The 14,072-nt window shown below is 39.3% G+C and overlaps 1 protein-coding gene across 3 annotated transcripts in view; it reads left to right on the top strand.

Annotated features, from left to right (window-relative positions):
• tmem104 (transmembrane protein 104) overlaps window positions 1-14,072 on the top strand; it is a 102,915-nt gene that overhangs the window by 40,488 nt on the left and 48,355 nt on the right. For all 3 annotated transcript variants that reach the window (XR_009826513.1, XM_062050315.1, XM_062050316.1), the window contains 2 exons: window positions 8,735-8,834; window positions 11,653-11,749. Coding sequence is in view for 2 of the 3 variants with exons in the window: in XM_062050315.1 (XP_061906299.1) it covers window positions 8,735-8,834; window positions 11,653-11,749 (197 nt within the window). In the remaining variant the exon portion in view is untranslated. The remainder of the gene's footprint in view (window positions 1-8,734; window positions 8,835-11,652; window positions 11,750-14,072) is intronic.

Below are 14,072 nucleotides of genomic sequence, written 5' to 3' on the forward strand. Positions count from 1 at the left end.
GACTCTGTAGTTAGCGTTGTTAGACATCCTCTGCTACCATTGATAACTCAATGACGACAACCTTCTTCTTTTTATACGTATACTTTACTGAGGGAACACCATAACAAACCGGCCACTGCCGTTCACATAACAGACTTAACACCGGAGCCCGCGCATAGAGCAATGCATGCTGGGAATTACCGTAAATACACTAAAAGAGTGTACCATAATAATGCGCAATGCAAAAACAGAACATTTACAGGGGTCACCCAAACAATTTTGTAGAATAGCCTTCATTTCTAAGAACAAGAATAGACTGTCGAGTTTCAGATGAAAGTTCTCTTTTTCTGGCCATTTTGAGCGTTTAATTGACCCCACAAATGTGATGCTCCAGAAACTCAATCTGCTCAAAGGAAGGTCAGTTTTGTAGCTTCTGTAATGAGCTAAACTGTTTTCAGATGTTTGAAAATGATTGCACAAGGGTTTTCTAATCATCAATTAGCCTTCTGAGCCAATGAGCAAACACATTGTACCATTAGAACACTGGAAAGATAGTTGCTGGAAATGGGCCTCTATACATTATATTGCACATAAAACCAGACATTTGCAGCTAGAATAGTCATTTACCACATTAGCAATGTATAGAGTGTATTTCTTTAAAATTAAGACTAGTTTAAAGTTATCTTCATTGAAAATAAGGACATTTCAATGTGACCCCAAACTTTTGAACGGTAGTGTACATCAACTATATGATTTGCCTGAGAAGCTGGACAGGACAAAAAAAAAAAAAAAAAAAAAAAAAGAATTATGCTGCCTCTCGTTGCACGCCGTACTTTAATACAAATAATCACTTTTTACAGTGTGTAGTTTGAGTGCGGTCATATGACTGCCAGGCTCTGTTTGATTGGTGAAATAGAGTCAAAGGTCACTAGTGCTTACGTTGGATTGGTTAAGCAGAGTCATGTGACAGTGCCCACCTGAAGAAATGTCTCTAACAAGCCAAAACAATAAGTCTCTGCAAGCAGTAACCAATAGATTAATTTAGAAGTAAAAGTAGCCTTTCTTTTTCACAAAAATATTCAAATAAAGCAAAAAGTATATTGCAATAAAACTGCTGTGACAAGGAAGATGTATCCATAAAGTTACTTCAGTAAATGTAACCGTGTAAATATCGTGCATTACTAATGGGATGGAGGTAATTAGTTCACCCTGGTCAACCTCCGTGTGCACAGCTGACAAAGATCAGCATAAAAACACATTTAATCAAACGGAACCAAAATCATTCCAACAGTCAAGATTGTTTTGTCCTACTCAAGAGATGTGTGGATTTATTCCAAAGTGACTCTTGCAAAAGTCTAAATTGCAAAGGATTATGGGTGTGTGGAGACAGATGTTAGCGTCTGATATTCACTTCTTCCTCTTTTTGGGAAGCGGCGGCTCTAAAGTCACCAAAAAAGACACGAGCAGTGTTGTCCTTGCATACTTGCAACGATTGTCCTCATGTTAATCCTAATGATATTATATATTTATTATCATGGCACCTTGGAACACTCAATGCCTCTTCAAATATGAAACATTTATCAGTTTGGGAAATGAGCCAAAAGTGTTACTGAACAAAAATATAAATGCTTAAACACTTTTGTTTTTGCTCCCATTTGTCATGAGTTGAACTCAAAGATGGAAAACATTTACAATATACACAAAATACCTATTCCTCTCAAATATTGTCCGCAAATCTGTGTTAGTGAGCATTTCTTCTTTGCCAAGATAATCAATCCCACCTCACATGTGTGGCATATCAAGATGCTGATTAAACAGTATGATTATTGCACAGGTGTGTCTTAGGCTGCCCACTATAAAAGGCCATGGGCGGTGCCCCCACCTGGCTGTAAATGGGACATATCCTGTTTGTATTTGCTAATAACAAATATGTTTTGAAGCGGTCAAAGAATCGTAGCTTGTGGGATTTGGGGAATTATTGATGTACATAGAGGGAAATTACCGTACAATACGATAAGTATCTACATATGGCAATACTGAAATTCTGTACTGATACAGAGCCAGACTTTAGTCCAACAAGCCCGAAATTTCCCGCAGATGAACATGATCTAACAAAATTGAAGAAGGAACATAGCAATGATTATTTTTTAACGAATAATCGAAAAGAAGAAAAGTCTGTCGGGGGAAAAATTTCAACATTGTGAACAATGACTTTATAGTTGAGGTGAGTATGTTCTCAACAAAGTAGCCCTAATGTTTTTTTAGCTTCTTGATCGGCTACTTTAGGGGCCACGTCACAATTGACGAAGCAATGACTATGGAGTTGTTGACTTTCCCCACAGACGTGAAGAGTTTTCGTTGTAAATATTGAACAAGTTCAATTCTTATGGGTGTCTGCGTCGACCTGTTTAGGAGCTCATTATTGGGACAAATTGACTCTTAACACACCTCAGACCTTAAGACAATCTTATTGGGCATTTGACGTCTTTGGTCAGGAGGGGGAACAGCCCGTTGGTCTTTGTGTGTACCTCGCTTTATATATCTAGTGTTCTATTTACATATCTAATGTTTTATTTAGATCAGGGGTGTCCAAACGTTTTCTAGCGAGGGCCACATAAATGAAAAAAATTGGGGATGCGAAGGCCACGTGGATACATATTGTACATAAAAAATATGAAAAGCTATACAATATAGGTCAATCAAACTATCTGAGCACATCTATATCTTAACTTTGTGTTATCGCTAACGAATCCTATTTATGTAATTGTGCTCTAAATTAAGCATTTTCAAACATAAGAATTGCCTTAAAAAACTAAAAATATAAATGTTACATTAGTATTGGCCAGTAGTATAGGGGCGGTATAGCTCGGTTGGTAGAGTGGCCGTGCCAGCAACTTGAGGGTTGCAGGTTCGATCCCCGCTTCCGCCATCCTAGTCACTGCCGTTGTGTCCTTGGGCAAGACACTTTACCCACCTGCTCCCAGTGCCACCCACACTGGTTTAAATGTAACTTAGATATTGAGTTTCACTAAAAGCGCTTTGAGTCACTAGAGAAAAGCGCTATATAAATATAATTCACTTCACTTCACTAGTATCGTGGCCACTGATTGGCTCAGCCTCAGGCAGTGTTTACTAACATGAGCATGCTAATTGCTTAGACAATTTTGCAGCCAAACACCTTGGATTCTTATAACTTGCTTGACACATACTAACATTAGTGTACTGCCTCTTTTAGGCCAATTTTTCAGCTGAACGCCTCAGACTTGTATAACTTACTTGATACATGCTAAATGTTAACATGCTAATGTTATCATGTTAGCATGCTAACATCAACATGCTAACTTTTTTTGTGCTATTTTTGCAGCCAAACACCTCAGTTATAAGACTTGGTACTTGACACATGCTAACTATTAGCATGCTAACATTTTTGCCAGTTTTACAGCCAAACACCCCAGAGTTGAATAACTTTGTACTTTACGCATTCTGACTTAGCATTTAAAGGCCTACTGAAACCCACTAGTACCAACCACGCAGTCTGATAGTTTATATATCAATGATGAAATCTTAACATTGCAACACATGCCAATACGGCCGGGTTAACTTATAAAGTGCAATTTTAAAATTCCCGCCACACTTCCGGTTGAAAAACTCCTTTGGATATGATTTATGCGCGTGACGTCACAAAAGCAACGGAAGTGGTTGGACCCCATCGGACCCGATAGAAAAGCCTCTTGTTTTCTTCGACAAAATTCCACAGTATTCTGGACATCTGTGTTGGTGAATCTTTTGCAATTTGTTTAATGAACAATGGAGGCTGCAAAGAAGAACGTTGTAGGTGGGATCGATCGTTGTCTTAGCGGCTAAGTACAATACTTACAGCAACACAACAAGGACTACTTACTACGCCTAGCCGATGCTTGCCGCCAAACCCACGGATGAAGTCCTTCGTCGCGCCGTTGATCGCTGGAATGCAGGTGAGCACGGCTGTTGATGGGAAGATGAGGGCTGGCTGGCGTAGGTGGAGCGCTAATGTTTTATCATAGTTCTGTGAGGTCCGGTTGCTAAGTTGCTAAATTAGCCTTAGCGTCGTTAGCAACAGCATTTTTAAGCCTTACAAGGCTGACAATTTTTAACCGTGTAGTTACATGTACATGGTTTAATAGTATTGTTGGTCTTCTGTCTATCCTTCCAGTCAGGGGTTTATTTATTTTGTTTCTATCTTCATTTGAGAACGATGCTATCACGTTAGCTCAGTAGCTAAGTGTGTCACCGATGTATTGTCTTGGAGATAAAAGTCACTTTAAATGTCCATTTCACGTGCTCGACTCTCATTTTCAAGAGGATATAGTATCCGAGGTGGTTTAAAATACAAATCCGTGATCCACAATAGAAAACGGAGAGAGTACATAGTTCTGTGAGGTCCGGTTGCTAAGTTGCTAAATTAGCCTTAGCGTCGTTAGCAACAGCATAGTTAAGCCTTACCAGGCTGAGAATTTTTAACCGTGTAGTTACATGTACATGGTTTAATAGTATTTTTGATCTTCTGTCTATCCATCCAGTCAGGTTTTTTTTAAAATTAGTTTCTATCTGCATTTGAGACTGCTATGCTATCACGTTGGCTACGTAGCTAGGTTAGCTTCTATTTTTTTAGCTTCGAAAAGCTGAATATTATTAATCGTGTATTTACATGTTTATGGTTTAATAGTATTTTTGATCTTCTGTCTATCCATCCAGTCAGGGTTTTTTTAAATTTAGTTTCTATCTGCATTTGAGACTGATGCTATCACGTTGGCTACGTTGCTAGGTTAGCTTCTATTTTTTTTAGCTTCGCAAAGCTGAATATTATTAATCGTGTATTTACATGTTCATGGTTTAATAGTATTTTTGATCTTCTGTCTATCCATCCAGTCAGGGTTTTTTTAAATTTAGTTTCTATCTGCATTTGAGACGGCTATGCTATCACGTTGGCTACGTTGCTAGGTTAGCTTCTATTTTTTTAGCTTCGCAAAGCTGAATATTATTAATCGTGTATTTACCTGTTCAGTCACTGTGAATGTCCATTTCGCGTTCTCGACTCTCATTTTCAAGAGGATATAGTATTTGAGGTGGTTTAAAATACAAATCTGTGATCTACAATAGATAAATCGTGTATTTACATGTTCATGGTTTAATAGTATTTTTGATCTTCTGTCTATCCATCCAGTCAGGGTTTTTTTTAATTTAGTTTCTATCTGCATTTGAGACTGATGCTATCACGTTGGCTACGTTGCTAGGTTAGCTTCTATTTTTTTAGCTTCGCAAAGCTGAATATTATTAATCGTGTATTTACATGTTCATGGTTTAATAGTATTTTTGATCTTCTGTCTATCCATCCAGTCAGGGTTTTTTCAAATTTAGTTTCTATCTGCATTTGAGACTGCCATGCTATTACGTTGGCTACGTTGCTAGGTTAGCTTCTATTTTTTTAGCTTCGCAAAGCTGAATATTATTAATCGTGTATTTACATGTTCAGTCACTGTGAATGTCCATTTCGCGTTCTCGACTCTCATTTTCAAGAGGATATAGTATCTGAGGTGGTTTAAAATACAAATCTGTGATCTACAATAGAAAAAGGAGAGAGTGTGGAATCCAATGAGCCAGCTTGTACCTAAGTTACGGTCAGAGCGAAAAAAGATGCGTCCATCACTGCCTCTCAAGTCCTTCACTGTAACGTTCCTCATCTACGAATCTTTCATCCTCGCTCAAATTAATGGGGTAATCGTCACTTTCTCGGTCCGAATCTCTCTCGCTCCATTGTAAACAATGGGGAATTGTGAGGAATACTAGCTCCTGTGACGTCACGCTACTTCCGGTACAGGCAAGGCTTTTTTTTATCAGCGAGCAAAAGTTGCGAACTTTATCGTCGATTTTCTCTACTAAATCCTTTCAGCAAAAATATGGCAATATCGCGAAATGATCAAGTATGACACATAGAATGGATCTGCTATTCCCGTTTAAATAAAAACATTTAATTTCAGTAGGCCTTTAAGTTCGGGTAGTGCATTTCAGCAGCTTGCATATTTTAGTTTTTTGTCCAATGTTCTAACCCAGGATGTTTTTATTTTGTCTTTAAAATGTTATGGGCCAATAAAAAAAAAAAAAAATTGTACTAAAAATGTTCCTGCATATGTTTGTGTGTTTACAAGGTAGCACCTCTCTGCTTTGTCCTATTTGCTTATTTTTAGGGACAAAGTGTCTGTGTCGTTGCCGCCTCAGGGCTCGGCTCCATTTAGACTCAATTTGTGATGCTCTGAATCATCCGTTCATCAAACTTTCCCTCTGATATTTCCCCAGCAGACGGATTTGAATGTAAGCGCAGCAAGGTTAATGAGGTGGAAGTCTCTCCAGCGCCTCAGATGAGTCAATAATTTGTGACCAAGCACCTTCAGTATTTTATTTATTTTTAATTCTAATGTTAGCTTATTGTTATATACCAGTGGTTCTCAATTATTTTCTCTCATGCCCTTTGGGGGACATCATTTTTGGATCTCCCAAAGGATCCCACTCTAAATGATAAATGGGTTATACTTACTTGTATAGCGCTTTTTTTCCTTCAAGGTACTCAAAGCGCTTTGACTATTTCCACATTCACCCATTCACACACACATTCACACACTGATGGCGGGAGCTGCCATGCAATTCCCTAACCACGACCCATCAGGAGCAAGGGTGAAGTGTCTTGCTCAAGGACACAACGAACGTGACGAGGTTGGTAGAAGGATGGGATTGAACCAGGAACCCTCAGGTTGCTGGCACGGCCGCTCTCCCAACTGCACCACACCGTCCTTCTCTTCGAAAAGTACTATTGGGTACACAATTTTAACGAGAACCACAACAAAAAACAATCTTATAAGCCTCGTGCTCACCTGGATGTGGTAATACATCCGCCCCCCGTTGATGAGAACTTAATTAAAATGTTGCTTCGCTGCTGGGAGGGTGTAATGGCGGCTGTCATTCACCGGCGTCCTGCTGATGGACGATGACGACACCTCTCGCTCCTTCGCCCAGACACATTTTGCAGAACGAGCGCCTGTGGCTCATGATAATTGGGAAATATTAGCTAACATAGCGACAATGGCTATCATCGCCACGCTCATGCTGAGCTCATTTACCTCGTCTGTGTTGATACATGGACTCAAGTTATCACTCTTTTAGCTAAAAAAACCCTAATCTACAGGCCACATGCAGTCCACTGGTTCACCTTGGATTTGTTTCGATTTAGAAAACCGTAATTCCTGTAGGAAACAAGAAAGTAAAACCCTGTTTTTTTGCGGTGTTGGCGTTCACCTCTGATAACTTTATACCACAGGTGTCAAACTCAAGGCCTGGAGGCCAGATCTACATATTTTATGTGGAAATAAAACTACTTAATCTCTTCTTACTAAATGTATTTGTTGTTTTGACAGAAAAAAATACATGCATGCAATTGCATATATTTCTATTCAACATCTAATGTAAAAAACTATATTATCCTTTTTGTTTCTTAAACCAAAAATATACAAATGTCTGACTTGGGAATGAATCTGTAATAATGTTGTTCATGCTACTAATGTACTGTTAGTTACATTTGTTTGAATTTGGGTTGGAAGGTAGTTAATAATGTGTAATAATAATGAACTATTAGTTTTGTTTTCATGTTAGCATTTAAGCTACCGAGCTGGCGCCAGTCAGTTTCGTGAGTTTATGAAAGTGCAGTTATCAATCACGTTTTTTTCATCGCTTTGATTTAAAACGGTTATACTAACCATCAAATAAACTTAAACCATAACAATTAGGAGTTTTACTACGGGTATCAATATTACAGTTTTTATCGTTACAGTTTTAAATATCAAAAATATTTTTTTTTATGGCTAGTAATGGGTGCAGCCTTTAGTAACTACTGTAATCTGTTCCAATGTCAAACAAAAACACTTTGATGCTTGTTTAACGCAGCTGCCTTTGGCAAGATGTCAATTACTGTATATGCGCTATTCTGCCGACACACACACATACAGAAGTCCCTTTGATGCCCTCACAAACAATCAGAAACCACAAAAAATCCTTAACTTTAACAACCATATTGCTACAACAGTAAACATTTAACATCACTGACAAGAAAAGGGACGTCAATTATGAAGACTGTTTAAACTCCGAGCTTTTATATAACTTCAAAGGTGCGTTTTGTACGTCAGCTTTATTTACTCCCTTTTCATTGCATTCGTAGTTAACATCTTATGTTGTATTTAACTGCACAAAGAGTGGTTTTGTGCTCATTAACTTGATGAATGCTTGTTTACGCGCTGTTATCGTTCCCACCGTTTGATTCCCTAACACCGTCTTTGATGGAAGAAGCAGTGGAGTTGTATATCTGCCACTTTTTATTCCCCTTCAATGGACCTGCCTTGACTTTCCTTGGCAGTAATCAATTAGCCGCTAACTGCTGACCCCCCGCCCGGTCGTGAGCCCCCGGAGGGTGATGGATGAGCGGGTCATGGTGATGATCAGTCGGCTGTTTGAAGCCGGGCGGTGAGGAAAACTCTTTGTGTGTTAATTATTGTATTTAATTGCTGCTGTTTAATATTTTGCAGCAGTAACGCTGAGGGATGAGTGTGCATGTTAAAATAGGCGAGCACATGCCGGCCATGTTTGTCTGCCAACAGCATTTCCTGATGAGGTGTTTGCTCAGCTGATGGAGTCCTATTAAACCTTTGTTGATCCTTCCAATGTTGTCTTTCAGTGGGCGTGAACATGTTCTACATCTGCATCATTGTGTACCTGTACGGAGACCTGGCCATCTACGCCGCAGCTGTCCCTATCTCGCTGATGGAGGTGGCATGGTGAGAACGCGCTTTATCGCGTATTGTCTTTTATTGAGGAATAAAACTTGCATATGAAATTACTTTTACGGCTCGACCCTCCGCCCCCCATTCCCTCCGCGTTTGCAATTCGCGCTCGGCCGCGTTTTGGCAGAACAACCAGGTTGGCTGATGTGTTTGCGGCGAGTGAGACAATAAACTGACACCACCGACCCCCTGCTGCTGCTCCCGGGAATCTCGGACGTGTCCACTGGCTTCCACACCCGTTTTTATTACGCAACGTTTGGCCAGGCTGGGATGCGAATATGTTTTATTATCAACTTACACAGGTGGCCCTCGAAAGATGCAAAAGCACATTGTGTTGTTTTAGTGGCAGGATGGAAGCCTGCAACAATGGTGCCTCTTCATACTTGTAAAAGACAGGCTGCAGTAAAGTTGTTGTGGAGATATAATCCGCCTTTATTAGGTACATAATGTCAACAAAACTATAGCGGAATCTCCATTTACAGACTTAATTGGTTTTTGAAAATGGAATGCCATCCATCCATCCATTTTCTACCGCTTATTCCCTTCGGGGTTGCGGGGGCGCTGGAGCTTATCTCAGCTACAATCAGGCGGAAGGCGGGGTATACCCTGGACAAGTCGCCACCTCATCACAGGGCCAACATAGATAGACAACATTCACACTCACATTCACACACTAGGGCCAATTTAGTGTTGCCAATCCACCTATCCCCAGGTGCATGTCTTTGGAGGTGGGAGGAAGCCGGAGTACCCAGAGGGAACCCACGCAGTCAAGGGGAGAACATGCAAACTCCACACAGAAAGATCCCGAGCACAGGATCGAACCCGGGACCTTCGTATTGTGAGGCAGACGCACTAACCCTTCTTCCACCGTGCATGAATAATGGGTTTCAGCATTGACAAAGGTCCATATTTTAGTGAAGGTTTGTACACTTTAAACACAATATAAAGTGCTATACAACAGTGTTTCTTAATTATAGGGCATGGCCCCCAAGCGCCCTCTGGAAACCCAACAAAAAAATGTGTTTCTCAGTCTTTAAGGAGATTGTTTGAAACCAGGTTGGTCCTACTCTCTTCATACATGACTCTGTAAAAAACAAATAGAAGAAGTCTGGCGCTAAAGTCATAGAGAAGTTTCTTAAGCGCAATAATTATGACTAACGTGGTGAAGCTTTATTTTTATTTGGGCTTAAGAGACATAATTTTTATTAATAATTTGATTAGAATTCATGTATTGTATACATTTATTTTTAGTTTTTTTCTAAATGCCCTTTTTTTTGCGGCATATTTCTTTGAGATTTATTTTATTAATCAGCCTGACCTAAGCCTTGGTACTAATTTCTGTGATTTACACATGCTTTCATATCATTTAAAAAGGTTTATCCTGTTCGAAATAATTATTGAATTCATTTAAAATCAAGAGTAAAATGACTGTTTCAGTGTTAATATTTGAGTGGGCCCCTCTGTAGTTGAACAATTGGGACCTAAGGTCAAATAGGTTAACAAACCCTGCTATACAGTACCATATATCAACAAACATAACAAGGAGGTGATGGATCTCGTTTCCCTTTATGAACAATCTAAAACAACGACGACAGGCTGAACTGTCCTGTATGCACCACTCATATATGTATGCACCACTCATATATCAACACTGATATTTTGATGCTCCTGCTCTTTGATTCATATTCAGTAATTATATCTAACCCATTAACAGTTTAACAGGACAACCCTTGTCAAATTATATGAAAGCAAGTGTTAATCACAAAGATTATCAAAATTGGGTCAGGCTGATTCCTAAACTAAATACTTATTACATTTACTGCAAAAGAATGAACTAATAATTTTTTTTTTTTTTTTTACAATTTAGCAAGTGCTAAAATAAATAAATTCTAACTAAATAAATATATATTTTTTTCTTTCATAAATAGTCAATGAAATGTAATTACAAATGAAAATACAGCTTCACCACTTAAGTCATAATTTTTGCGCTTAAGAAACTCCTATGACTTTAACTCAGTTTGTTTGATATTGTCATTACTGCCACAAGTGGTGGAAAAGTGTATTACAACTGAGTACCGCTGCCACCCATACAGACCACAGTTAAGAAACAGATATTTTTTGGCGACCCTCTAAAGGTCGCGGTTAAACGCTGACTTACTGTACAATGTCTGCTCTCACTGGTATGACGACTGATGGGATGTTCATATCTTCCCGTTTAGATGAAGAATTTATCATAATTTTATTTAAATACAAAAAAATAAAATAAAAAGGGGCCGCAAACGAACGTCTTTTTGTGTCTGTCTCGCCATCTCCGGGTATAAGTGGGATGTCAAAGTTGACCAACTTTTCAGTTTATACCCACAACCTTCTACTATCCAGGTGAGAGGCATGATTTATAATCTACTAATTACTTTCACCAACTCAGAGGCGATGCAGCAGCTCAATATGTCAATATAGCAGCATTAGCTAGTTAGCGCTCTGTGCGCTGCTAAAAATAGTTTGTCTGCGTTAGCGCTTTTAATAATATTGCTAATACTTGGTTAAAATTGAGGTCACGAGATGTTAACGGGGTATTGTTGGCAGTTTTGGATGTTTGTTTAGAGGGCTTTATGGGCGCATTAGTGTACTCCCATTAGTTGCATTGTTAGCCACCTTGTACTTGCCTTAGAATGGATAAAAAACAAAAAACATGTGTTCTTGTCATACATGAGGATTGTACATTTATAGGCAAAATTCCCCCAAAAAGTGCAGTTCCCCTTTAATGCTGTCGTACATTACAACATTGCTTACGCTGTAAATCGCTTGTGTGCAGTGGAAACCACTCGTGCAGCGCTGGAGCTGTGAAGTACAACGACACAGATGCATGCTGGGGCTCCGTCACCAGGAAAGATGCCTACAGGGTGTTTCTGGTGAGTCATTCCTCTGTCAACTGAAACTTTTTTTTTTTTCACTCATTTCGTTGGCAACCATGACAATGTAGCGGCGCTTGTCTCCTCAACGGCATGAGCCCACAATGTGCGTCATCGTCACACTGGACAGCACGTTGAAGCCCCGCGAGCCCATCGCTCACTCGGCTCCCCTGATAACGTTGCTCAGGCCGCTTGTGCGATGAGCGGACGTGTCCTTGAAGTCTTAAGTGAGCCAAACTCTGGTTTCTCGTTTGCTTTATCTCAATTCCGATGCACTGATAGATGTGCCGATCTCCCCTTCACAGTCCTCACTCCCACTTTTAAAACCACCTCAAGTCATGCAGAAGAATAGAACAGAAGAACTTTGTCATTGCACTTAAAAAAATTAAAAACAAGGAGATTATTTTCAATATACAGTTACAGCGGTGTACACAACAGGAAGACTGATGGGTCGCCCTGTAATAAGAAGGTCGGAAAAGGTAAACAAGGGGGGAGGAATAGGACATTTAACATTAAAACCTGATTGGCCAAGCTTTGCCAACAAATGTAATATGAATAATTTCAATTTGTGCCACAGGCTCGTGTACTTGAACCATCATGGATTTAATCCATTTAGCCAATTTTGCAGCCAAACACCTCAGACTCATTTTAACTTACATGCTAACTATTAGCATGCTAGCATTAGTGTGCACGTCTTTTAGCCAATTTTGCAGCTGAACGCCTTACTCGTATAACTTACTTGATACATGCTAAATGTTAGCATACTAACGTTATCATGCTAGCACTTATCCACAGTGGATGACTTTACCTGTGTGAAGTTGGCCCCCATATCATTGCACATATTGAAATAACACTGCCATTCGTTTGCACTATGAAACTTTTCGTTTGTGCCCTTACGGTTTTTCACATATTCTAAAATACATTTTCTGACTAGTGATGTCATCCAGCCCCTCCACTTTGTCTAAATCTCCCACAACTTGTCCCATTAATTTTTGCTGCAAAATATTTTGCTTAGCATCATAGTTTATGTTATGGGGCTGTTTAAGAATATTTAACGCGTTAATAACATACAAATGATAATAGACACGTTTTTATTTTATCACAAACGTAGCTAAAACGAGTGGGAGAAGTGTTGGGAGATTTTGACTGGGGGAGCGAGGGGGCTGGTTATGAACCATAAAACGTTAATAACATAAAAAATATAATAGTTAGTTACTAGCCCAGCAGGCACAAGACGTTGATACAACATTAATTATACAAACATGACCTTTAAAACTGACTTTAAAACAATGTTGCAAAATAGTTGTATTTGTAAATTGAGACAACATTGATGTTTAACGTTGGATCCACGTTGTTAAGTTGGGAAATGACCAAATAAACGTCACAACCTGACATTGAATAAACGTCGTCAAAAAGCAAGTTGTTACAACGTTGTATTTGTTTTGTAAAATATTGGTTGGAAAATGACCAAATATCAATGGTCAGATCAACGTCAGAAACCAACATTGATTTAACGTCGTCAAAAAGAATGTTGTTCCAACGTTGTTTGAGTTGCTCAACGTCAGGACCTAATTCAACAAGTTCTCAATGTAGTTTTAATGTCTTGTGCCTGCTGGGAGGGGTGTAACGATAGATGGATTTATATTCCTAAATTTCAAGTACATCAATCTGTGCTCAGCTAGTGGGCCTTCAGGAAGATAGGTATCGATCCAACATCATTTTAAAAGGGACTAGGTCGATTTTATCGATAGTAGAAAAATTAAACCATTGGATTTAACAACAGCAGACTTTATATGAAATTTAGCACTTATAAAAATAGGACGTTAAACGTTAAGTCTATTTGCCCGTCTGTGATGTCATCAAAACAAAAAATGGCGGAAAGCTAGGGTGGTCAAGAAAGATCAAAACGCAAACGCCACAAGACAATATCATAAATTACAACACAACAACTTTCAACTACAGCACCATTGCAAAAGCCACAGCAAATACAAACGACACAACACAATATTATGAAGCCCCAATACAACTTTTAAGCCACAAAAGACTTGGCCGACATAACGGAAGTGACAGTGGAGCAAGTTACGCCGATGCACCGATTTCCGAAAGACAAGGAGAAGTCATTCGATGAGAAAGAAATAGAAGAGATGGATGAAGAAGGATATGGAAATTAGGCAGCGAGGGGCCAACACCATTAACAGGGATGAGGGAGCATACATGCATCTACACACCTGGGATACTGTTCGTCATCGGCGACACCATGGTGGGGAACAGATACTGTATTGCCGAGTTTATTTAGCAGGTAAATCTAGGATTAAAATGTTGG

Source organism: Entelurus aequoreus, linkage group LG06 (assembly GCF_033978785.1).
Source record: "Entelurus aequoreus isolate RoL-2023_Sb linkage group LG06, RoL_Eaeq_v1.1, whole genome shotgun sequence".
Taxonomy (NCBI): Eukaryota; Metazoa; Chordata; class Actinopteri; order Syngnathiformes; family Syngnathidae; genus Entelurus; species Entelurus aequoreus.